The sequence below is a fragment of the Balaenoptera ricei genome, chromosome 1 (assembly GCF_028023285.1).
Source record: "Balaenoptera ricei isolate mBalRic1 chromosome 1, mBalRic1.hap2, whole genome shotgun sequence".
In the NCBI taxonomy this organism is placed as follows: domain Eukaryota; kingdom Metazoa; phylum Chordata; class Mammalia; order Artiodactyla; family Balaenopteridae; genus Balaenoptera; species Balaenoptera ricei.
The window spans coordinates 146,379,597-146,405,883 of NC_082639.1; the positions used below are offsets into that span (position 1 = coordinate 146,379,597).

The 26,287-nt window shown below is 39.2% G+C and overlaps 1 protein-coding gene across 3 annotated transcripts in view; it reads right to left on the minus strand.

Annotated features, from left to right (window-relative positions):
* Positions 1-5,428: 5,428 nt before the first annotated feature.
* COLGALT2 (collagen beta(1-O)galactosyltransferase 2) overlaps positions 5,429-26,287 on the minus strand; it is a 119,429-nt gene continuing 98,570 nt past the window's right edge. For all 3 annotated transcript variants that reach the window (XM_059904071.1, XM_059904089.1, XM_059904079.1), the window contains exons 9-12: positions 20,560-20,692; positions 19,323-19,450; positions 9,949-10,155; positions 5,429-8,453 (exon numbers count right to left, since the gene is read on the minus strand). In XM_059904071.1, the coding sequence (XP_059760054.1) occupies positions 8,177-8,453; positions 9,949-10,155; positions 19,323-19,450; positions 20,560-20,692 (745 nt within the window). In that variant the 3' untranslated portion in view covers positions 5,429-8,176. The remainder of the gene's footprint in view (positions 8,454-9,948; positions 10,156-19,322; positions 19,451-20,559; positions 20,693-26,287) is intronic.

Sequence of the window (26,287 nt, forward strand, 5' to 3'; positions counted from 1 at the left end):
AAGACTGTTACAAGAGACAAAGAAGGACACTACGTAATGATCAAGGGATCAATCCAAGAAGAAAATACGACAATTGTAAATATATACGCACCCAACATAGGAGCAACTCAATATATAAGGCAAATGCGAACAGCCATAAAAGGCGAAATCAACAGTAACACAATAATAGTGGGAGAATTTAACACCCCACTTACATCAATGGACAGAACATCCAGATAGAAAAATCAGTAAGGAAACACAGACCTTAAGTGACACATTAGACTGGATAGACTTAATTGATATTTATAGAGCATTCCATCTAAAAGTAGCAGAATACACATTCTTTACAAGTGCACATGGAACATTATCCAGAATACATCTCATGCAGGGTCACAAAGCAAGCTTCAGTAAACTTAAGAAAATTGAAATTGTATCAAGCATCTTTTCCAACCACAATGTTATAAGATTAGAAACCAACTACAAGAAAAAAACTGCAAACCGCCCCCCACATACAAACACCTGGAGGCTAAACAACCTGCTACTAAACAACCAAAACAATATGCTACTAAACAACTAATGGGTCACTAAAGAAGTCAAAGAGGAAATAAAAAAGAATACCTAGAGACAAATGAAAATGAAAACGTAATGATCCAAAACCTATGGGACACAGCAAAAGCAGTTCTAAGAGGGAAGTTTATAGCTATACAAACTTACCTCAGGAAACAAGAAAAACCTCAAATAAACAACCTAACCTTACACCTAAAGCAACTAGAGAAAGAAGAACAAACAAATCCCAAAGTTAGAAGAAAAGAAATCATAAAGCTCAGGGCAGACATAAATAAAATAGAGACTAAAAAACAATAGAAAAAAATCAATGAAACTAAAAGCTGATTCTTTGAAAAGATAAACAAAATTGATAAATCTTTAGCCAGACTCATCAAGAAAAAAAGGGAGAGGGCCCCAAATCAATAAAATTAGAAAGGAAAAAGAAGTTACAACTGACACCACAGAAGTACAAAGGATCATGAGAAACTACTACTATCAACTATATGCCAATAAAATAGACAACCTAGAAAAATGGACAAATTCTTAAAAAGGTACAATCTCTCAAGACTTAGCCAGGAAGAAATAGAATATATGAACAGACCAATCACAAGTGCTGAAATTGAAACTGTGATTTTAAAACTCCCAACAAACACAAGTCCAGGACCAGATGGCTTCACAGGGAAATTCTATCAAACATTTAGAGAAGAGTTAACACCTATCCTTCTGAAACTATTTCAAAAAATTGCAGAGGAAGGAACATTCCAAACTCAATGAGGCCAACATCACTCTGATACCAAAACCAGACAAGGATACTACAAAAAAAGAAAATTACAGGCCAATTATCACTGATGAACATAGACACAAAAATCCTCAACAAAATATTAGCAAACAGAATCCAAAAAGACATTAAAAGGATCACATACAATGATCGAGTAGGATTTATCCCAGGAATGCAAGGATTTTTCAATATCTGCAAATCAATCGGCGTGATACCCTACAATAACGAATTGAAGAATAAAAACCATATGATCATCTCAATAGACGCAGAAAAAGCTTGATAAAATTCCACATCTATTTACAATAAAAACTCTCCAGAAAGTGGGCACAGAGGGAACCTACCTCAACATAATATAGGCCATATATGACAAACCCACAGCTAACATCATACGTAATGCTAAAAGCTGAAAACATTTCCTCTAAGATCAGGAACAAGACAAGGATGTCCACTCTCACCACTATTGTTCAACATAGTTTTGGAAGTCCTAGCCATGGCAATCAGAGAAGAAAAAGAAATAAAAGGAATCCAAGTTGGAAAAGAAGAAGTAAAAGTGTCACTGTTTGCAGATGACATGATACTATACACAGAAAATCCTAAAGACACTACCAGAAAACTACTAGAGCTCATCAATGAATTTGGTAAAGTTGCAGGATACAAAATTAATATGCAGAACTCTGTGGCATTTCTATACACTAACAATGAAAGGCCAGAAAGAGAAATTAAGGATGCAATCCCATATATCATTGCATCAAAAAGAATAAAATACCTAGGAATAAACCTACCTAAGGAGGCAAAAGACCTGTACTCCAAAGACTATAAGACACTGATTAAAGAAAAATCAAAGATGGTACAAATAGGTGGAAAGATATATCATGTTCTTGGATTGGAAGAATCAATATTGTCAAATGACTATGATACCCAATGCAATCTATGAATTCAGTGCAATCCCTATCAAATTACTAATGACAGTTTTCACAGAACTAGAACAAAAATTTTTTAAATTTGTATGGAAACACTAAAGACCCCAAGTAGCCAAAGGAATTTTGAGAAAGAAAAATGAAGCTGGAGGAATCAGGCTCCCTGACTTCAGACTATACTACAAAGCTACAGTCATCAAAACAGCATGGTATTGGCACAAAAACAGAATATAGATCAATGGAATAGGGTAGAAAGCCCAGAAATAAACCCATGCACCTATGGTCAATTAATCTATGACAAAGGAGGCAAGAATACACAGTGGAGAAAAGACAGTCTCTTCAATAAGTGGTGCCAGGAAAACTGGACAGCTACATGTAAAAGAATGAAACTAGAACATTCTCTAACACCACATACAAAAATAAACTCAAAACGGATTAAAGAACTAAATGTAAGACCGGATACTATAAAACTCCTAGAGGAAAACATAGGCAGAACACTTTTTACATAAATCGCAGCAACATCTTTTTGGATCCATCTCCTAGAATAATGGAAATAAAAATAAAAAAACAAATGGGACCTAATTAGACTTAAAAGCTTCTGCACAGCAAAGGAAACCATAAACAAAAAGACAGCCTACAGAATGGGAGAAAATATTTGCAAATGATGCTACTGACAAGGGATTAATCTCCAAAATATATAAACAGTTCATATAGCTCAATATCAAAAAAACAAACAACCCAATCAAAAAATGGGCAGAAGATCTAAATAGACATTTCTCCAAAAAATACATACAGATGACCAAAAGCACATGAAAAGATGCTAATTATGCTAACATCACTAATTATTAGAGAAATGAAAATCAAAACTATAATGAGGTACTACCTCACACTGTTCAGAATGACCATCATCAAAAAGTCTACAAATAATAAATGCTAGAGAGGGTATGGAGAAAAAGGAATCCTCCTACACTGTTGTTGGAAATATAAATTGGTACAGCCACTATGGAGAAGAGTATGGAGGTTCCTTAAAAATCTAAAAATAGAGCTACCATGTGATTCAGCATTCCCACTCCTGGGCATATACCTGGAGAAAACCATAATTGGAAAAGATACATGCACCCCAGTGTTCATAGCAGCAGTATTTACAACGGCCAGGACATGGAGGCAACCTAAGTGTCCATCAACAGATGAATTGATAAAGAAGATGTGGCACATATACACATATATATGTGTATATATATGATATACACACACATATATTATACAATGGGATATTATTCTGTCATTAAAAAGAATGAAATAATGCCATCTGCAGTAACACAGATGGACCTAGAGATTATCATACTAAGTGAAGTAATCCAGACAGAAAGAGAAATATCATATGATAGCACTTATATGTGGAATCAAAAAAAATGATACAAATGAACTTATTTACAAAACAAATAGACTCACAGACATAGAAAACAAACTTACAGTTACCAAAAGGGGAGGCTGGGATAAATTAGGAGTTTGGGATTAACATATACATACTACTCTATATAAAATAGACGACCAAAAAGGACCTACTGTATAGCACAGGGAACTATACTCAATATCTTATAATAACCTATAATGGAAGAGAATGTAAAAAAAGTATATATTCACATACATATACACATATATAATTGAATCACTTCACTGTACATTGAAACAAACATAACATTGTAAATCAACTATATTGCAATAAAAAAATTTTTTTTTAATTAAAAATTAAAGAGAAGGCACCATTTTCTATGTAATCTGTTAACACAATGTACTAAAACCTATCATTTCTCTCTTTTCCAAGCAGGCAAAAACAAAACCATAAACAACATACTGGCCACCACTGGCCAGACTCTTCACCCTTGTCTCAGCCACTCTGCTCGATTTAGGGAATGCCATCAGCCCACTCACAGGGAGGCCCCTCCCATGTCACTGCTCTCTCCTCCTGGCTCCCCTCATACTGACACATTTAATCAGGAAGTCTCCAAGGGAGGAAGGTTCTCTCTGAGATAACAAACATCCCCACAAAGCATAAAATATGGATGAAATGATTATTTCCAAGGCTGCCTGTGCTGAGCTTTCTGAACAGATCATCCATGACATGCTATTTTATCAAATGACCAGCCTCACTTTAACTCTCACTTTGTCACCAGTTAAATCCTCACTGAATTAATTTCTTGTCAGTCATAAAGATCACTTACTTGGAAAGAATGTCTTGAAAGCACATTGTAGAAGCCTCTTGGGAAAACTCATCTTTATCTTACAGTTCCTAATTAGATGGATTTGTTCCAACTGTAAGTGAAAATATTCCTGTGTGCATAGCTGAATGGGAATTTTGTTTCCGACACCAACATTTTACTGGAAATCTCTGCATTGTCTGTCAGGAGAGTAACCAAACTTGGAATTTCCCCCAGAAACAATGGCCTCTGCATTCGTGAGGATAGTCTGGAGCAGGAGGGTAGCCGCCTTGCCTTGCCATCGTTATCGGGTCTCAAGACTGTCTCCTGTCAATAACCCCAACACATAGCTGACTCTTCGGTCCTACCCAGCTCCCCATCACTCCCTAGTAGGCTCTTCCACAGCCCCATACCTTCACAGTGCCTGGAAACCATTCCCACCCTCTGTGCCCAACCCTCCTCCCTCTCCTAAACTCCCATTCATGCTCCCAAACCCAACACAACTGTCACATTCCCAGCAAAGCTACCCCCAATGACCCCCTCCTTCAGCAGAACCAGGTTCCCTGGGTCCTATGGCCCCTTTTGTTCCAGCCTCTGAAAGAAAGCCATCCTACTTACATGGCTGCTCCCTTGGACCATAGACCCCACAGCAGTAGGGGCCTTTTCTAGACCTCTGAGCATCTCAGTGCCCAGCACAGGGCCTGAAACAAGGGAGCGCTCACACCTGGTTTTTGAGGTTTTGGGGGAGCTTGAGCTGAAATACAGGGGGTCATTGAGGCCAACATGGGTTCTCCTTTTTTTGCCCCAAGATGAATCTCTTTGGCCTGGGACAAGCATTTCAGTATCTTTTGATGAATGGATAGATAGGCTGACCAATAGCACAGAAATGCAAGATGAAACCTCCGTCATCACCCTCCCACTGGAGGCCTAGAATCCTTTTTGGCTTACCCACCTCTCCAGCAGTCTAAAACATCTCTCACTGAACAGGAAGGCTGGTGACCACCCTCTGTTCTTTGCCACAGGGATTGCATAGCAGCGATGATTACCTTTGGCCTCTGACATCCTTGGCCAGTGCAGACCTGGAAATTCCAGCAGTGTTGGCTGTTGACCAGCGTTGGAGGAACCAATGAACAATCATAGAGTTGCATGTTTTTTAATTTTTCACAAAGTGCTCTAGAAGGCAAGTAGTTTATCACTTCCCCACCCTGAAATGACAGAGCATGAAAGACAGTGTAGGATGCTGGGATGCTGGCTCTTATTTTCCAGAGTTCCTGGAGCAGGCCCCAGTGAACAAAGCAAGGCCCGTGCAGTGTGTCGTCTGCATATTGTAGACACTCAGTCCACACTCAGCAGCACCAGCACTGCTGAAGTCAGGGCCGTCCATCCAGAAGATTACACCTTGGATCTCAAGATCCAGAGAGGGTTTAACTTCCAGAGGCAGACAGCAGGTGCCATGATGGAGGCAAAGTCCTCTGACACTGCGAAGGTCTAATGTCTTGACTTAAGGCTAGACGGGAGGCAGGAAAGAATAATGAGGTCAAGGAATCCCTGGATTGCTGAAGAGATGACCTTCTAAAGAAATGCTGTGTCTGCAGCTCACAATGTTCACAATGAAAGAACACTGCTTGGGATTCTAGACCTGAGTGGAGAAAAGCAATGGCTGGGCTAACAGAGCCAGAATTTTATTCACAGTAGAACAGTCCTAATCTAAAATTCTAGAATTTATGAACAATGTCTTTTAAGAATGAGAATTCATAAACCCACCAGGCCAGCTGACAGGGAAAAAGAAAAAATAAAACACCAATATTCTCTATGAAACATAACCACACAAAAATTAATTAAATCTTCCTTCACTCCCAATACCATAGCCACTGCCCACCCCTTTAAAAAAAAACATGAAATTCACACACATTTGCACACACTCAAATACACAAACGAAGTACAACATACCCAAGGAAACCTTAGGAATCGACTAAGGGTTTTTCACTAGCTCCCCAGATGCTCTGTTTTTCTAGACAAAGAGTCAAGCTCTGATAGCTAAGTCTAAGCAGTAAAAATCAGGCAGCTGAGATCCCTTCCCTCAGTCTCCTGGCTTATTGGTCAATGCAGAAGAACCAACCATAAGTCAAGAGGGAAGGCCAAGGCTGGTGTTCTGTGGAAGAAAGCCTGCCGGGTTGTCCTGCAGCCTGGGGCCCTCATGGGGAGCAGGGAGCTTGGTGCACCCAGCAAGGCCACCCACGGGTTCTGCTCCAAAGCATGAAGCTCAGAGTCAACACCCAGGACACGGAGAGAGGAGCGTGTGTGGACGGGATGCTTGGGGAGGGGATTTCTGGAGACCAAGTTTTACTGCTTGCAGGCATGAGAACAGAAACCTAAAGCAAACCATCATGAGATATCCAAGGATCACAGATCGTGGAGCTGAAACAGATGATGTAGTCCAACTCTGCATTTTTACATAAAATCCATTTATGAAGAAAGCAGAGAGGTGGTCTGCCCAGGATCCTGACTCCAAGGATTCCCTGGTTGTTGGTCTAACTCAGTTGATCAGTCCATTGTTTCTAACCAAGGTCTCTCACCTGAGGTGGAGAATCATTTGTTTCCAGAAGGTTAGAATCTCCCACTCAACAGGCCTCCCTGTAAGAGTCAGGGTGGGAAATGCAGAAGAACCAGATTCTGGAACCAGCGTGTCTACACTCACCACTTCCCAGGGGGCAATAAAAGCCTGACACATATGTTTCTCTGCCTTATCCTACAGACATTTCCCCCACATTTTGTAAAATAAATAATTCAAAATAGAATGAAAATCCCAGGCAAGGACTGTTTCTGGCCTGAAAACGTGCTCTGCCTCTTAACAGTGACTCATAAAACTCACACCTGCAATTCACTCCCAGGCTCAGGGAGGAGGGGACAGTCTGACATGCTGGGGCAGCACATGAACCCCCGGGACAGCAATTACACACCAGTCCCAGCCCCTTATATATTAAATTTATCTTCATAAATAGAGCATCCCAACTCAAGTGACCATAATAAAGAAGGCCAAAGTTTGAGTGTTTTCCTCAAATATCTACACAAACCCTCAAATATCTACGAAACTATATCCTCACGGCAAATGGACACCTCTTCATGGGAGCTTCCATTGCCATGATAGTCAAATGCCAAGTCACACACAGACCCAAATACCCATCCCTGTTGGGTAGTGGGGACTAAGATGAAAAAGTCACTTTGCAATAAGGCTCATGGCAAAATGCCTTTAAAGAAAAAGCCCAATTAATTTGATTTTAAATGATCTGATTCCCCCTCCCCCACACCCCGAACTTGGAACATACTCAAGCTTTCAAGGTCACATCTATGACATAAAATGGGCCCACTAGACCAATAGATGTGGTCCAGTTGACTTGGCTGCCAGGCCTACCCATTTATTGATGTGATAGTGTGGTGATCACCTTTCCCTTGGACGAATCTCTGAGCCATGCTGTTCAACCTCAATGTGGGAACCAGTATCATGTGGGTAATGAACTGAGGGACAAGGTGTCTGGATTGAAGTTCATCTTAATGGTTGCCATAAAGCCTATTTGCTAGCCATCTAGGAAATTTGGGTTTAGTTTCCCTATTCTCTTCCCCTGTCAAAAACATACTAATTTTGATCAATCACATTAGACCACTTTGGTTAGATGATCGTGACCACGAAAAGAAACTGGAACAAACATATCAACGGCCCATTAGGAAAACAAAAGGGCAGTAAACCCCCCATGGAGCCCTCATAGCTCATCTCTCGAAGGCACAGTGTCCAGGGACGTTGGCGGTGGCAGGGCCTCTGTGTTCTTGGCATTGCGGTAGATGTGACCTTGCTTCCTGGACTTCCAGGCATGTGTCCTGTCCCAGTCAGTGGCCACTGTCTCATTGTCCCAGATGGTTGAGGTCTCCGTGTCACTCAGATACCCTGGCTGGCCTGTGTAGTGTGTTGGGTAGATGAGCAAGGGTTCTGCAGAGAAGGCTTTCAAGTCCCTGGATTCGTAATGCTCCATGTACTCAGCACTGAAAACAAGAGGTGTACAGGTGGGTGAGGGGGCAGGACACTTACAGAACAGGGGAAAAGAGCCCCACTTGTTATCTCTTAAATTCTCATAGATTCATTTGATTATTTTTCAAGTTGTGTCCTGTGTGGAAAATTTTAGTCTACGAACACAATACAGTTTTCTTTAAAAGCTTTCAGATGGTCTAAACAAATGCACAAAGAAAAAGGTCAGGATGTTTCTGTTGTATTTGGATAGACTAGTTTAAAAATGAATTTCAGGTCTTATTCTAAAAATTAAGGATTAAGCTCTGTTGGACCATAATAATAAATAAATGTGATCACTTTGTAGAAAATGCTCTGTTCCAGGATTAATAAATTAGACGGCTGGGAGCTGGATGGCAGTGAAGGGTTGAGTGATGTGGTGTAGGCTTGGAGGCACACCAGCGTGGCTTTGCATTCCAGCGACAAGTGAGTGTAAAGTGGAGGGATGACTTGCCCTCCCTCCCTGGGCTCCTGTGCAGATTACATGAGGTGACATCTGCTTGGCTGCTAGGTCTCAATTTCCTTTCTGTTGAGGGGATGATGACTGACCTCCATGTTTATGTTGGGAAGCAGAGATAAAAATCAGTCTCCGACATGTTGTCCATCTTTACTGAAGACAGGAGACAAAATGAGCAAGACGCAGGACAAGAACACTCAACTGCTAACATGAAGACCATCTAGGGAGGAATCACCCAGCAACTGAGAGAAGAAGCCAAGGTTAGAACCTGGTCTTCTGCTCCAGTAATGAATTTAAGGAAGCATTGATCAAGCAGCTATTATGTATAGAGTTTGGACTAGGCTCTAAGGACACAGAGATAAAAGATGGTTCCTGCCTCAGGGGCTCATAGGTTATTGGGGAGACTGACACATAAACCCATAATTTACTATGCCCTTGATAAGCACTATGTCAGAGTGAACTCCCGGGCTACAGGAACCCTAGCATCACACTGCCTTCTTCTATGGACACCTTGCTCAGAGGCCACCTCCACTCTCCCTGAGCCTCTAACACATCTCTGTGATTGCAGGTATCACAATGTATCACAATGACTGTTCTCGAGTCTGGGTTCCTGACTAGCCTGTGAGCTACTGCCTGGCCAACAGTACACACAATGAACTAAGAAATGAACAGAAAAATCTGAGGTGTTTAGGAAGATGACCTTCACCTTGAGGTGTATATGGGTTTATGGAAGTAAGAAAATCAGAGATGAGAGGACTGAGCAGATTACGTCCAGTTAAACTACCCGCTGGGTATTAAAGAAGACTCCTATGCAAGACTCACCATTTCTGCCTCACCTTCCCCATCTGTAAAAGGGGATAATCACTCAAATCGGCCTCTCTGGGTCATGATTATGGAAAGATCATGTAGGAAAGTAGTACCCCTTAAAAAATATTAAGTATTACCCAGAAACCAAGTAGCATAATTCATGAATGGATTGTGCTCAAGGGATAGGCAGGCAGTTCAGGGTAACTCACACAGGATGCTTGTTGTACATGATTGGCAGAAACTCATCCACTGGTAGCATCTTCCCAAAAGGATTAGCTCCAACAAGCTTCTGTGCTCCTTCCAGAGAGATGACATAGCCCAGAGTCCAGTAAGAATAGTCAGCTTCGACCAGATTTACCACATTGGGCACAGCTTTCTCTGGCTCTTTTAGTTGCATCCTCTTCCTGCCAATATAACTAAAAGGAAATGGGTGGAGGAGAAAATTCCAATTTTAGTATTAGACATCCATAAGAATGGAGCACAGCTTTGCAGACTTTTGAAAGTTTGGACCAAGTGTGTCTTATTTAAATGTATCACACAACAAGGCAAATCACATCAACCATGGCTGTCATCTCCCATCAACAGGGCCATTTCTGTGGCTCCACTTATCAACATCCCAACTATTCTTGCCTAGCAGACTGTTAAAGTGTGAAAGTTGAGATGTAGAGATTAAAAGATCTTTCAGAGGTTGGAGACAAGATGGCAGAATAGAAGGACTTGAGCTCACCTCCTCTTACGAAAACACCAAAATCACAACTAACTGCTGAACAACCACCAGCAAAAAAGACTGGAACCTACCAAAAAAGATATTCTACATCCAAAGATAAAGAAGAAGCCACAGCAAGATTGTAGGAGGGGCGCATCTGTGATACAATCAAATACCATACCCACTGGGTGGGTGACCCACAAACTGGAAAATAATTATATTGCAGCAGTTCTCCCACAGGAGTGAGAGTTCTGAGCCCCACATCAGGTTCCCTGTTCTGGGAGCTCTGACATTAGGAGGAAGAGCCCCCACAGCATTTGGCTTTGAAGGTCAGCAGGACTTGATTATAGAAACTCCACAGGACTGGGGGAAACAGAACCTCCACTCTTGGAGGATGCACAAAAGGTCTCATGCACAGTGGGAGACAGGGCAAAAGCAATGACTTCAGAGGAGCCTGGGGCAGAGCTACCTAATGGTCTTGGAGGGTCTCCTGAGTAGGCAGGAAAGAGGCTGTGGCTCACTGTGGTGACAAGGACACTGGTGATGGAGGTACTGGGGAATACTCATTGGTATGAGCTCTCCTGGAGGCTGCCATTTTGACACCAAGAACTGGCCCCACACAAGAGCCTGTAGGCCTACAGTCTTCCTGAGCCCACAGCTGCCTCCAAACACACCCCTTGACACAACCCTGACCACCAGAGAGACAAGACCCAGCTCCACCCACCAGTGGGCAGGTACCAGTCCCTGCCACCAGGAAGCCTGAACAAGCCTCTAGACCAGCCTCACCCACCAGGGGGCAGACACCAGAAGCAAGAGGAACTATAGTCCTGCAGCCTGTGGAAGAGAGACTGCACAAAAAGTTAGACAAAATGAGATGGCAGAGGAGTACATTCCAGACGAAGGAACAAGATAAAACCCCAGAAGAGCAACTAAGTGAAGTGGAGATAGGCAATCTACCTGAAAAAGAATTCAGAGTAATGATAGTAAAGAGGATACAAGATCTCAGAAAAGGAATGGAGGCACAGACTAAGAAGATACAAGAAATATTTAACAAAGGATTAGAAGATATAAAGAACAAAGTTGAACAATACAATAACTGAAATGAAAAATAGACTAGAAGCAATCAATAGTAGAATGAATGAGGTAGAAGAAAGGATAAGTGAGCTGGAAGACAGATGGCTAGAAATCACTGCTGCAGAACAGAATAAAGAAAAAAGAATGAAAAGAAATGAGGACAGTTTAAGACGCCTCTGGGACAACATTAAACTCATAAATATTCACATTATAATGGTCCCAAAAGGAGAAGAGAGAGAGAAAGGGCCTGAGAAAATATTTGAAAAGATAATAGCTGAAAGCTTCCTTAACATGGGAAAGGAAGCAGTCACCCAAGCCCAGGAAGTGCAGAGAGTACATAGAGGATAAACCCAAGGAGGAACATGCCGAGACACATAATAATCAAATTGAGAAAAATTAAAAACAAAGATAAAATATTAAAAGCAATGAGGGAAAAGCAACAAATAACATACAGGGAATCCCCATAAGGTTATCACCTGATTTTTCAGGAGAAACTCTGCAGGCCATTAGTGGCATGATATACTTAAAGTAATAAAAGGGAAAAACGTACAACCAAGCATACTCTACCCAGCAAGGCTCTCATTCAGATTTGATGGACAAATTAAAAGCTTTACAGACAAGCAAAAGCTAAGAGAATTCACCACCACCAAACCAGCTTTACAACAAATGCTAAAGGAACTTCTCTAGGTGGAAAAGAAAAGGCCACAACTAGAAACAAGAAAAGTATGAATGGGAAAGCTCACCAGTAAAGGCAAACATACAATAAAGGAAGAAAATCATCCACACACAAATATGGTATCAAAACCAGCAATCATGAGGAGACTACAAATACAGGATATATGAAATGTACTTGAAATTAAGAGACCAGAAACTTAAAACAATCTTGTATTTATATAGACTGCTATATCATTGTAACCACAAACAAAAAAAAATCTACAATAGATATACACACAAATAAGAGAAAGGAATCCAAACAAAACACTAAAGATAGTCATCAAACCACAAGAGAACAAAAGAGGAAAGGAAGAACGAAGACCTACAAAAACAAATCCAAAACAATTCACAAAATGGCAACAAGAACATACATATAGATAATTACCTTAAATGTACACGGATTAAATGCTCCAACCAAAAGACATAGATGGGCTGAATGGATACAAAAACAAGACCCATATATATGCTGTCTACAAGAGACCGACTTCAGACCTAGGGACACATACAGACTGAAAGTGAGGGGATGGAAAAAGATATTCCATGCAAATGGAAATCAAAAGAGAGATGGAGTAGCAATTCTCATATCAGAAAAAATAGACTTTAAAATAAAGACTATTACAAGAGACAAAGAAGGACACTACATAATGATCAAGGGATCAATCCAAGAAGAAGATACAACAATTGAAAATATATATGCACCCAACATAGGAACACCTCAGTACATAAGGCAAATGCTAACAGCCATAAAAGGAGAAATCAATAGTAACACAATAATAGTGGGGGACTTTAACATCCACTTACATCGATGGACAGATCACCCACACAGAAAATCAGTAAGGAAACACAGGCCTTAAATGACACAATAGACCAGATAGACTTAATTGATATTTATAGAGCATTCTATCCTAAAGCAGAATACACATTCTTTTCACGTGCACATGGAACATTCTCCAGGATAGATCACATGCTGTGCCACAAAGTAAGCCTCAGTAAATTTAAGAAAATTGAAATCATATCAAGCATCTCTTCTGACCACAACACTATGAGATTAGAAATCAACTTCAAGAAAAAAAAAACTAAAACAAAACAAAACACAAAACGCGTGGAGGCTAAACAATGTGCTACTAAGCAACCAATAGATCACTGAAGAAATCAAAGAGGAAATCAAAAAATACCTAGAGACAAATGAAAATGAAAACGCATTGATTGAAAACCTATGAGATGAAGAAAAAGCAGTCCTAAAGGGAAGTTTATAGCAATACAATCCTACCTTAGGAAACAAGAGAAATCTCAAACAACCTAACATTACACCTAAAGCAACTAGAGAAAGAAGAACAAACAAAGCCCAAAGTTAGTAGAAGGAAAGAAATCATAAACCTCAGAGCAGAAATAAATGAAATAGAGACAAAGAAAACAATAGAAAAGGTAAATGAAACTAAAAGCTGGTTCCTTGAAAAGACAAAATTGATAAAACGTCAGCCAGACTCAACAAGAAAAAAAAAGGGAGAGGGCTTAAATCAATAAAATCAGGAATGAAAAAGGAAAAGTTCCAACCAACTCCACAGAAATACAAAGGATCACAAGAGACTACTACTATCAACTATATGCCAATAAAATGGACAGCCTAGAAGAAATGGACAAATTCTTAGAAAGGTACAATCTCCTAAGACTAAACCAGGAAGAAATAGAAAATATGAACAGACCAATCACAAGTACTGAAATTGAAACTGTGATTTAAAAACTCCCAACAAACAAAAATCCCAGACCAGACGGCTTCACAGGCAAATTCTATCAAATATTTAGAGAAGAGTTAACACCTTCTGAAACTGTTCCAAAAATTGCAAAGGAAGGAACACTCCCAAACTCATTCTATGAGGCCACCATCACCCTGATACCAAAACCAGACAAGGATACTACAAAAAAAGAAAATTACAGGCCAATTATCACTGATGAACATAGACACAAAAATCCTCAACAAAATATTAGCAAACAAAATCCAACAAGACATTAACAGGATCATATACCATGATCGAGTGGGATTTATCCCAGGGATACAAGGATTTTTCAGTATCCACAAATCAGTTTGATACACCACATTCACAAACTGAAGAATAAAAACCATTATGATTATCTCAATAGATGCAGAAAAAGCTTTTGATAAAATTCCACATCCATTTATGATAAAAACTCTCCAGAAAGTGGGCATAGAGGGAACCCACCTCAACATAATAAAGGCTATATATGACAAACTCACAGCTAACATCACACTTAATGGTGAAAAGCTGAAAACATTTCCTCTAAGATCAGGAACAAGACAAGGATTTTCACTCTTGCCACTTTTATTCAACGTAGTTTTGGAAGTCCTCCACAGCAATCAGAGAAGAAAAAGAAAAGGAATCCAAATTGGAAAAGCAGAAGTAAAACTGTCACTGTTTGCAGATGATATGATTCTATACATAGAAAACCCTAAAGCTGTTACCAGAAAACTACTAGAGCTCACCAATGAATTCTGTAAAGTGGCAGGATACAAAATTAATACACAGATATCTGTTGCATTTCTATACACTAAAAACGGAAGGTCAGAAAGAGAAATTAAGGTTACAATCCCATTTACCAACGCATCAAAAAGAATAAAATACCTAGAAATAAACCTACCTAGGAATGCAAAAGACCTGTAACTCCACAAAGTATAAGACACTGATGAAAGAAATCGAAGATGACAAGACATACCATGTTCTTGGATTGGAAGAATCAATACTGTCAAAATGACTATGCTACCCAAGGCAATCTACAGATTTAATGCAATCCCTATCAAATTACCAATGGCATGTTTTACAGATTTAGAATTAAAAATCTTAAAATTTGTATGGAAACACAAAAGACCCTAAAGAAAAACGGAGCTGGAGGGATCAGGCTCCCTGATTTCCAGCTATACTATAAAGCTACAGTAATCAAAACAGTATGCTACTGGCACAAAGAGAGACATATAGATCAATGGAACAGGATAGAAAGCCCAGAAATAAACCCACACACCTATGGTCAATTAATCTACAACAAAGGAGGCAAGAATATACAATGGAGAAAAGATGTCCCTTCCATAAGTGGTGCTGGGAAAACTGGACAGCTACATGTTAAAGAATGAAACTAGAATATTCTCTAATACCATACACAAAAATAAACTCAAAATGTATTAAAGACCTAAATGTAAGACCAGATACTATAAAACACAGGAAAACAGGCAGAACACTTTTGGACATAAATCATGGCAATGTCTCTTTGGTTCCACCTCCTAAAGTAATGAAAATAAAAACAAAAATAGACACATGGGGCCTAGTTAAACTTAGAAACTTTTGCACAGTGAAGGAAACCATAAACAAAATAAAAAGACAATGTACAGAATGGGAGAAAATATTTGCAAATGATGTGACCTACAAGGGATTAATCTCCAAAATATACACACAGCTCATGCAGCTCAATATCAAAAAAGCAAACCACCCAATCAAAAAATGGGCAGAAGATCTAAATAGACATTTCTCCAAAAAATACATACAGGTGGCCAAAAGCACATGAAAAGCTGCTCAACATCACTAATTATTAGAGAAATGCAAATCAAAACTACAATGAGGTATCTCAACTGACACTGGTCAGAATGCCCATCATCAAAAATTCTACAAACAATAAATGCTAAAGAGGGTGGGGAGAAAAGGGAACCCTTCTACACTGTTGGTGGGAATGTAAATTAGTACAACCACTATGGAGAACAGCATGGAGGTTACTTAAAAATCTAAAAATAGAACTACATATGATCTAGCAACCCCATTCCTGTGCATATAATCCGGAGAAAACTGTAATTCAAAAATGTACATGCAGCCAATGTTCAGAGCAGCACTATTTACAAGAGCCAAGACATGGAAGCAACCTAAATGTCCATTGACAAAGGAATGGACAAAGAAGATGTGGTACACATATACAGTGTAATATTACTCAGTCATAAAAAAAGAATGAAATAATGCCATTTGCAGCCACATGGATGGACCTAGAGATTATCATCATAAGTGAATTAAGTCAGACAGAGAAAGACAAATATCATATGATATCACTTATATGTGGAATCCAAAAAAATGATACAAACGAACTTATTTACAAAATAGAAACAGACTCACAGACTTAGAAAACAAACTTATGGTTACCAAAAGGGTAAGGTGGAGGGGAGGGATAAATTAGGAGGCTGGGATTAACACACACACACTACTATATATAAAATAGATAATCAACAAGGACCTACTGTATAGCACAGGGAAATATACTCAATATTTTGTAATAACATATATGGGAAAAGAATCTGAAAATTATAACTTAATCACTTTGCTATACACATGAAACTAACACAACATTGTAAGTCCATTATACTCCAATATAAAATAAAAATAAAAAACACTTCATGACAAAAAAGGTCTTTCAGATCATTTCCCAAAGATGGTATAGGATTTCTAGCTGTGTTTACAGTGGTTGGAAGGGGACAACAAAGGCCAGATGTGAGAATCCTGAGTTTGCTTTCAAGTCCCCAGAGTTTCAGCCTGGGGACTTGATATTTTCTGCACAGTTCTCCAAATTCTGGTGGTAAACATAAGCCAGAAAATGCTTTGGGAAAGATACAGTCCACAGTAAAAGACCTAGGAAGCCAAGAGTAGCCCCAAGGGGGTTTCCTCCAGGGGAGAATGAATGACAACATCTGCCTGGCTTTCTCCCTCTCACCCAACTTTGCCTATGCTTCCTCCTGGGTCCTGTCTTCCATGAACAACTTCTGCAACACAGGATGTACCCTCAGCCATTCCTACCTTCTCTAGTCTACTCATGCATCTGTGATCCATTACTTTTGTCTGGAGCCTAGTTGTTTCCACTTGCCTGGACCAAGTTGAGGAGGTACGGCTTCCCACCTGCTAGGTAAAGCTGACTTGCTCTATTTTGCCCTAAAACTATCTCTTTCAACATTCAAGGGATCCCACTTATCGAAACATCCTAGGATTTGTAGAATAAGTCTATGTTCACCTTCAGTTCTTCTGAGGACAAATATACCTGTCTCTCAGCCACTGTCTCTTCAGAGCAAAGAGCCTGAACTTCTCTCATGTACCAAGTGGAAGAGAAAATCCTACTGAGCCCTTGAGATGTGGCCAGAGTGACTGAGGAACTGAGTTTGTACTCAATTTATTAATTTTACTAAATTTAAATTGTAATTTAAAAATTGAAGATGTATAAAATAATATTTCTGTTAGACAAAATGTATTATTTCAGTAGGACTACAGTTTACTTCAACAGTTGGAAAAATAGCATCTGGATTGAGATGTGTTACATGCATAAAATACATACTGGATTTTGAAGACAGTATGAAAAAAAGAATATAGACTATCTCATTAATAGTTTTAAAATATTGATTATACGTTAATATTTGATATGTTGGATTCAATAAAATGTATTATTAAAGTTAATTTCACCTATTTTTATCTTTTTAATATGATTACTAGAAAACTTTAAATGATGTTTTTCACATTATATTTCTACTGACATGCTGCCCTAGATGATTTCAATGGCTTGTTCTAGTCTTCCCACTTACTGTTTTCTTTTTCTGGAGAAACTTAACACTGCAGTCACAGACAGTCGATCTGGTTTCATGTTTTGAGTTCCAATAACATTTGCCTTATTCATTTCAGAAAATGAGATGTGAAAAATTTGAAACCACTAATTCTTTATGATTACATAATAGATTTCAATGGAATATTTGGACTTGATCAGTCTGGGAAATTTAGGAAACATCTTTTTTTCCTGTATCCTTACCCGGACAATAACTTTTCTTTCTTGGATCTGTTGGTACTTTGTCCTGAGAAATGCATCAACCAAATTGGAAGTGAACTGGGATGTATGTCACCTCTAAGCCTTAGAATCCCCAAGTCCAGTCCTCTGTGATTCCAAGGCTTAAGTGAAAATCACCTTTGCACATGTCATGTAAGCACAAAATAGCTTTCGGGCTCCATGCCTGTGGGGCCTTAACCACAGGCTGCAGAGCCATAGATTCAGAAAGGCTGAGGTGCGGGGACATCTGGAGGATTTTAAGAACAATGATCTGAAGAGACAGTGCACAATCTAATCACATGACAGGGTGCCAGTCTCTTTATTACATAGTCCTGGGTCTATTTCCCACAGGTTACTTGAGCCATTACTGGGTTTCTTTTGAGCTCGGAATGGTACATTTTCTAAGAGAACAAGTATTCCACCTGGGACCATAGTTAAGTTTCCCTCTGAGGATGGGAGGAGCAGAGACAGCTTGTCTGCTGCAGCTGCTCCGAAAGAACAGCCTCTGATTTGATGAAACTGCCTTTGACACAGAGCTGGGAAGTGAACATAATGCTTGGGAACTTTCTGCCTCATTGGAGAGAAGTAAAAAGTGTCATCTTAGCATAAAAAGAAAAAGAGAGAGCAAGAGAGAGCTCAATTCCCAGAGGTAGCAGGCAACGAGCATTAACTAAATTGTCAGTTCGGAGCCAGTACTTCCTTGATGAGCCTGGTTTTTCTAAGACAGCCTCTGAGCCTCCACTAAGCCCGACTTCAGTGTTCTCCCTGTTTGCACAGCTTCCCTCCCCAACAGGAGCTCTCCCACTGACCTTCCAAACCTCCCACACCATCAGAGGCTACAGAGGAAACCTGTTCTCCTGGGAGATGAGGCTCAAGTGTGACACAGGAACCTTGCCCTTGAATGCGTCCTCCCTCTACATACTCCCTCCATGTACCACACTGGTTCATGAGTGGATTTCTGCTGTGTTTCCAGGTGAACACTCAGTCTGAAGGCCCCTGATCTGCAGGCAGACTCCAGGTCTCAGAATCTCCCAAAGTTTCTTTCTCACCCTGAAGAGCATAGAGATGCAAAATCCAATGGTTATCCTCTACTCACTTCTTGTTTCTGGGAACATTTATAGAGAGAGAACCAGGTAAATGGAAGCTTGAGCTGCATCTCCTATGAGCTGGGGCTCTCTGCCCCTTGGAAAGAACTGAAAGCCTCTCAGTACTCTTTAAACAGCTTGTCATCTTGTCACTCACATCAGTTCCCAATCCAGCTGGACTCGATCAATATCATCCATCAGCTTCATGAGCTTCTTCTTAAACTGATGTTCAAAACGCACATCATCCTCAATAACAAGACTCTTCTCCAGCTCTCGGTCAATTACCTGTAAAGGTCAGTGGGAAGATACCCTATGAAAAGTTGATACTTATTTATCTAATAAAAAATAGGTATCAAAAAGTCAAAAGTATAGTAGCACAACATGTAATAGCTCATAACTGGAATCTAAGCAAAAGTCCATCAACAGTAAAATGGATAAATAAACTGGTGTATTTACAGCAATGAGTGTAAATGATCTACAGTTAAATGCAAAGTTATAGGTGAATCTCACAAATGTAATGTTGAGAGATTGAATGGAACCATATGGTGTGTACACATAATAAAAGGATAAATGTAGACAAAACTATTCTGTGCTGTTAGAAGTCAGGAGAGTGGTCACCCTTGGGAAACTGATGGCTAGGAAAAAATACAGAGAAGGGCTGTGCTTCTGGGGTGCTGGTAACCAGTTTCTTGATGTAGGTACTGGTTAACCTGGCTGTATTATTTAATTTGTGAAATGTCATTGGCCAGGATCTTATGATCTACATATTTTTTCCTATAAAATATAAGTTTATCTATAAAACAAAGTTTCTTGAATAAAAAAGATAGGCATAGACTGGATCATTAAAAGGGAGAAGGCCCTTTCAAGAGGACTTCTTTGGGGACTCTCTTTTCTTGTGGGAACTGACCCTTAACCAAGAACCCCACACTTCAATACCACCCCTATCAATGTCTGATCTGTAAGACGGGTTCAAGTCCTGGCTCTGCCCCTTCTTGCCTGAACAAGATAACTATTTTCTCTTGGGTAAAATGGGCCCATCTCTCCTAACCCATGTCACATGACTTCCGGGTGATTTCTTACACTGAGTCACTTAATAAATGATGATATGCTAGATAAACACAAGGCATTCCTACTAAGGATGAGGATGCATCACTAGGAGTGTGGTCCCCAGAACGTGGGTGTCTTCCCCTATCATCATCCCAAGTGGCACCAAGGCTGCCCTTCCTTGTTTGTCACTGGCCTTGTGTCAGAGGGAGACATAAAGCAATGACAGCTTCCAAGCACACTCCCAGAAGTTATGGGTTCACTTTATATCTGGCCCTAGTTCACCTACAAGGTCCCACTCTCCTTCCTCCTCATTAAAGAACTGCACATTGAAATGAAGCATTATTTACCTCTTTCCAGACAGAGTAGTGGCTAAGGAAGCAGCCAATTTCACCCCTAGTTAGAGGCCTGGAGGAGTAGGGATCTCGATATCCGGGCAGCATTTCAATATTCAGGGCCTTCAGCTGGCTTGTGTTGAGTGCCCTGCAAGAGAGAACATGCCCAAAAATTAACAGGTTGAGAAGCCCCACCACAGAAGCCAGAAGGAAGAGTTCTGCATATTCCCCAGAGCCTTTTTGCACACTGAGGACTCCTCATGTTTCCCATTATTCCTTAGGAGCTCCTCAGGGTTAATGTGTTGTGGTAGCATTATGAGCTTTGTGAAGACAAGATACCCCTCGCAATGCCCGACACAGTTTTTAAGTATCATCACTATTGACAACTTTGAAAAAGTATTTTCCTAATGAAGGAGAGTGGCTAATAGAAAGCTTAAATACTATTAAACACTGGAATGGATGAGGACAGGAAGGAATCAGAAGAGAAATTGTGTGCATGTGTACATCTTTCCTTTGGACCTAAAAAAAGGTTAAAGATAAAAATGCAGAGAGAATCCTGTAAGCAAGAGAGAAGTGACTCACTACATACAAAGTATTCTCAGTAAGATTAATAGCTGATTCTCATCAGAAACCGTGGAGGCCAGAAGGCAGAAGATTGATATATTCAAGTGCTGACTGAAAGAGACCATCAACCAAGAATTCTATATCTAGTCAAGCTAGCCTTCAAAAATGGAAAAATTAAGATATTCCCAGATAAACAAAAACAGTGTCACTAGTAGATATGCTCTACAAGAAATACTAAAGGGAATCCCTCAGGCTAACATGAAAGGAAACTAGAGAATAACTCAAATCCACATAAAGAAAGAAAAGCACTGGTAAATATAACTGCATAGGTATCAATAAATACAAATAATATAAGTGTTCTTTTGTTTATAACTTTTCCCCTTATCTGATTTAAATTATCACTGCACAAAGCAATAAGATATAAATAGGCCCTTATATTGTATAAAGAACATTATGTATAAATAATGTTAAAGAACATTATGTATAAAGAACATTATGTATAAAGGAATATTTGTGTAACAATAGAACAAAGGAGGGGGGAAGGAATGAAGCTATATAGTAGCTAAGTTTTTATATAGTATTGAAGTTAAGTTGGTATTTTTTTATTGAGGTATAGTTGATGTATAACATTAGTTTCAGGTGTACAACATAAGGATTCAATATTTTGTGTATTTTGTGAAATGATCCCATGATAAGTATAGTTAGTATTCATTACCACATAGCTACAAATTTTTCTTGTGATGAGAACTTAAGATTTATTCTCTTAGCAACTTTCAAGTATGCCATACAGTATTATTAACTGTAGTCACCACATTGTATACTATATCCCATGACTTATTTTATAAAAAAGTTTATACGTTTTACCCCTTCACCTATTTCATCCACCTCCCAGTCCCACCTGTGGCAATGAATCTGTTCTCTACGAGTTTTGTTTTGTGTGCTTTTAGATTCCACATATAAGTGATATCATATTTGTCTTTCTCTGACTTATTTCACTTAGCATAATGCCTTCAAGGTCCATCCATGATGTCACAAATGGCATGACTTCCTTCTTTTTCATGGCCAAATAATATTCCATTGTATATATACACACATATTTTCTTTATCCATTCATCCATTGTCAAACATTATGTTACTTCCATGCCTTGGCTATTATAAATATTGCTGAAATGAACATGGGGGTGCATATATCTTTGAGTTAGTTTTTTAATTTCCTTTGGATCAATAGTGGAATTGCTGTATCACATGGTAGTTTTTTTTGAAGAACATCTGTTTTCCACAGTGGCTGCACCAATTTATTCCCAACAGTGAACAAGGGTTCCCTTTTCTCCACATCCTTCCCAATACTTGTTATTTCTTGTCTATTTGATAACAGACAGTCCAATAAGTGGGAGGGGAGAGCTCGTGGTTTTGATTTGCATTTCCCTGATGATGAGTGATGTTGCTCAACTTTTCATGTATCAATACTTGTTGGTTTTCTGTATGTGTTCTTTGGAAAAATCTCTATTCAGATACTCTTCCCATTTTTAAATCAGATTTTTTTTTGCTGTTGAGTTGTACAAGTTCTTTATATATTTTGAACGTTAAACCCTTATCAGATATATGATTTGCAAATATTTTCTCCCATTTGGTAGCCTGTCTCTTTATTTTGATGGTTTCCTCTGCTGTGCAGAAGCTTTTTAAGTTTGATACAGTCCCACTTAATTTTTTGTTGTTGTCACCTTTGCTTTTGGTGTCAAATCCAAAAAATCATCACCTAAGCTGGTGTCAAGGAGTTTATTCCCCCCTGTTTTCTTCTAGGAAGTTGGTATTAATGTGAACTAGATTGCTATAAATTAAGATGTTAATTGTAATCCTCAGGGCAATCACTGAGAAAATAACTAAAAATATATATAGGAAAAGAAACAAAGGAATTAAAATGTTAAAGTAGAAAATATCTTTTAAACATAAAAGAATGGACATTCTTATGCCTCATAAGAATGGAGGCATAGAGGAACAAATAAGACATAAGATGTATCGAAAAAAAATAGAAGACAGCAGGTGTAAATCCTACCTTATCAGTAATCACATTAAATGTGAGTGGATTAAACCCTGTAATCAAAGACAGAGCTTAGCAGAATGAGTTTTTAGAAAGACGATCCAACTATGTGCTATCTACAAGAGACAGACTTTAGATTCAAAGGCAAATAGGTCTAAAGTAAAAGGATAGAGAAAGATATACCATGTCAACAGCAACCACAAGAGAGCTGGAGGAACTATACTGCTGTAATATCTGACAAAAAAATTTAGACAAAATTACCAAAGGAGAATATTTTATAATGGTAAGAGTCAATCCATCAGGAAGACATAATTATAAATACATATGCATCTTACAATAGACCAAAAACATGAAACAAACTGACATAACTAAAAGGAGAAACAGAAAATTCAAAAATAGTGGGAGACTTTAATACCCCATTTTCAGTAATGTATAGAACTAGCCAGGAAACAGAACCAATTAGACCTAACATTTATAGAACACTCTACCCAGAAGCAGCAAAATACACATTCTTCAACTGTATGTGTAACATTCTCTAAGACCATATGTTAGACCATAAAGCCTCAGTACACTTAAAACTATGACTGAAATCATACAAAGTATGTTCCACAATCATGATGAAATTAAAAATTGATAGGAACTTGGAAAATTCAAATATGTGAAATTAAACAACACACTCCTTAACAGCCAATGAGTTAAAGAAACCACAGAGGAAATGAGAAAATATTTTGAGACAAATGAAAATGAAAACACAGTATACCAAGGCTTACAGGATGCACCTAATGCAGTACTTAGAGGGCTAGTTACAGCTACAAACGCCTGTGTTAAAAAAAAAAAAAAAATCTCAAATAATCTGCTTTTCCATTTTAAGAAACTAGAAAAAGAGCAAAGTAAACCCAAACAAGCAAAAGGAAGGAAACAACGACTAAAGTGGAAATAAATGAAATAGAGAATAGAAAAATAGAGAAAAAACAAGACCAAAAGTTGGTTCTTTGGAAAGAGCAAAATTGATAATCCTTTAGCCAAATACAAGAGAGTAAACTCAAATTATTAAAATGAAGAAAGAAAGAGGGGGCAATCCCTACTGACCTTATGGAAGTAAAGAGGATAAGAAAATACTATGAACAATTATACACCAACAAATTAGATAACCTGGATAAAATGGACACATTGCTAGAAAGATACAAACTGACTCAAGAAATAGAAATTCTGAATATACCTATAACAAAGTAAAGAGGTTGAATTAGTAAAAAAAAAAAAAATGTCCCACAACACAGTCCAGGACCAGATGGCTTCACTAAAGAATTCTGCCAAACATTTAAAGAATTAACACCAGTCTTTCATAAACTCTTACCAAAAACAGATGAGGGAGCACTTCCCAACTCATTCTATGAAGTATTATCCTGATACCAAAACCAGAAAAAGCCATAACAAGACTACAGACCAATATCCCTTATTAATATAAATAGAAAAGTCCTCAAGAAAATACAAGTAAACAGAATCCAGCATCACATAAAAGGCATTATACATCATGACAAGTGGGATTTATCCCAGAATTGCAAGGTTCGTTTAACATGTGAAAAAAAAGTCATGTGATGTTTGTCTGTTAATTATTAACAGACAAACATCACATGATCATCTCAATAGACATAAAACTTGACAAAAATCCAACTGTATATGGATTAAATGTTTATATTGCCTCCAAGTTCACATGTTGATATTATTAGGAGGTGGGGCCTTAGGTCATGAGGGTGCAATGCTCATAAATGAGATTAGTGCCCTTATAAGAAGAGACACAGAGCTTGCTTTCCCTCCTCTCTTTGCTGTATGAAGGCACAAGAGGATAGCCACCTACAAACCAGGAAGAGGTCTCTCACTGTAATCCAGCCATGCTGGCACCCTTCTCTGGGACTTCCCAGCCTCTGCAATTTCGAGAAATAAATGTTATCTGAGCCACCTGGTCTATGGTAACTTGTTACAGCAGTCCAAACTAAGACACCAACACCCTTCCATGATAAAAAACACACAACCCAATCAAGGCCATCTGTGAAAACTCCACAGCTAAGATTGTATTTAATGGTGAAAGACTGAATGCTTCTCCCTAATATCAGGAACAAGCCAAGGCTGTCCACTCTTATCACTTCTATCCAACATTGTACTTGAGGATCTAGCCAGGGTAATTTAATTGGGTAAACAAAATAAAACGATATTCAGGTTGGAAAAGAGGAAGTAACACTATCTACATTTGCAGATGACATAGCCTTGTATAGAGACAATCCAAAGGAATACACACACTGTTGGGCTGCACCTTGAAGGCCTTCAAGCCTCGTAATTGCCTGGTCTCAAGAAAGAAGGAAGAGCCCAGAGATAGCTACAGCAACACCAATGGTTTATTGGACAGGGGATCTTACAAGTTGAAACAAAAGGTCCTGAAGCAACACTCCACCGTGTATGGCAGACAACAGGCAGGACACAGCAGCAATCTTCGCTACTTAGGAGACGAAAGAGGCTACCATTTATAGGGGGAATTGACATCAGGTGGGCTCATCAGTTACCAGGGAAACCAGCGGCTGGGGCAGGGGGCAAGTTACTGATTAAGCCCTATAATTAAGAGGATTGGATAGTCATGTGAGTGAAGCAGGCACTGGTCAAGCAGAGAATATACATAGAGCAAGAGAACAGCCATCTGGAGTGGTCTGACCATACACTGCACCCCTACATACCCTGCACGACCTTTACAGTCTTGGTCTGCCCCTCTTCTGAGATATCCCTGGGCTCAGGTATGTAGAGGTGCACTGCAAACAAGCACCACAAATGCAACACAAACAATAGCAGCTAAGGAGTACCAAGAGTAAGCCAGGGGCTTGGCTTGCAGGACAGGAAGAAGGTGAGAGTCTGCAGTCGTCCCCAACATGGTCACATTAACGAGGTCAGCTTTCTCTGGCATCTCACTGCAGACCCAGTAATCAGACTCAGTTTGCAGTAAGGCCACTGTTTTTGCCCAGTCCTCAAACAGATTCCCTGAACTCAGGCTAGGGATGGAATGTGATATTTCAACAGGCACAATACAGGGGAGATTATGACCATTAAGCAAATTATAAGCAGTAGCAGCATTCCAAGATCATACCCCTGCCTGTGGTT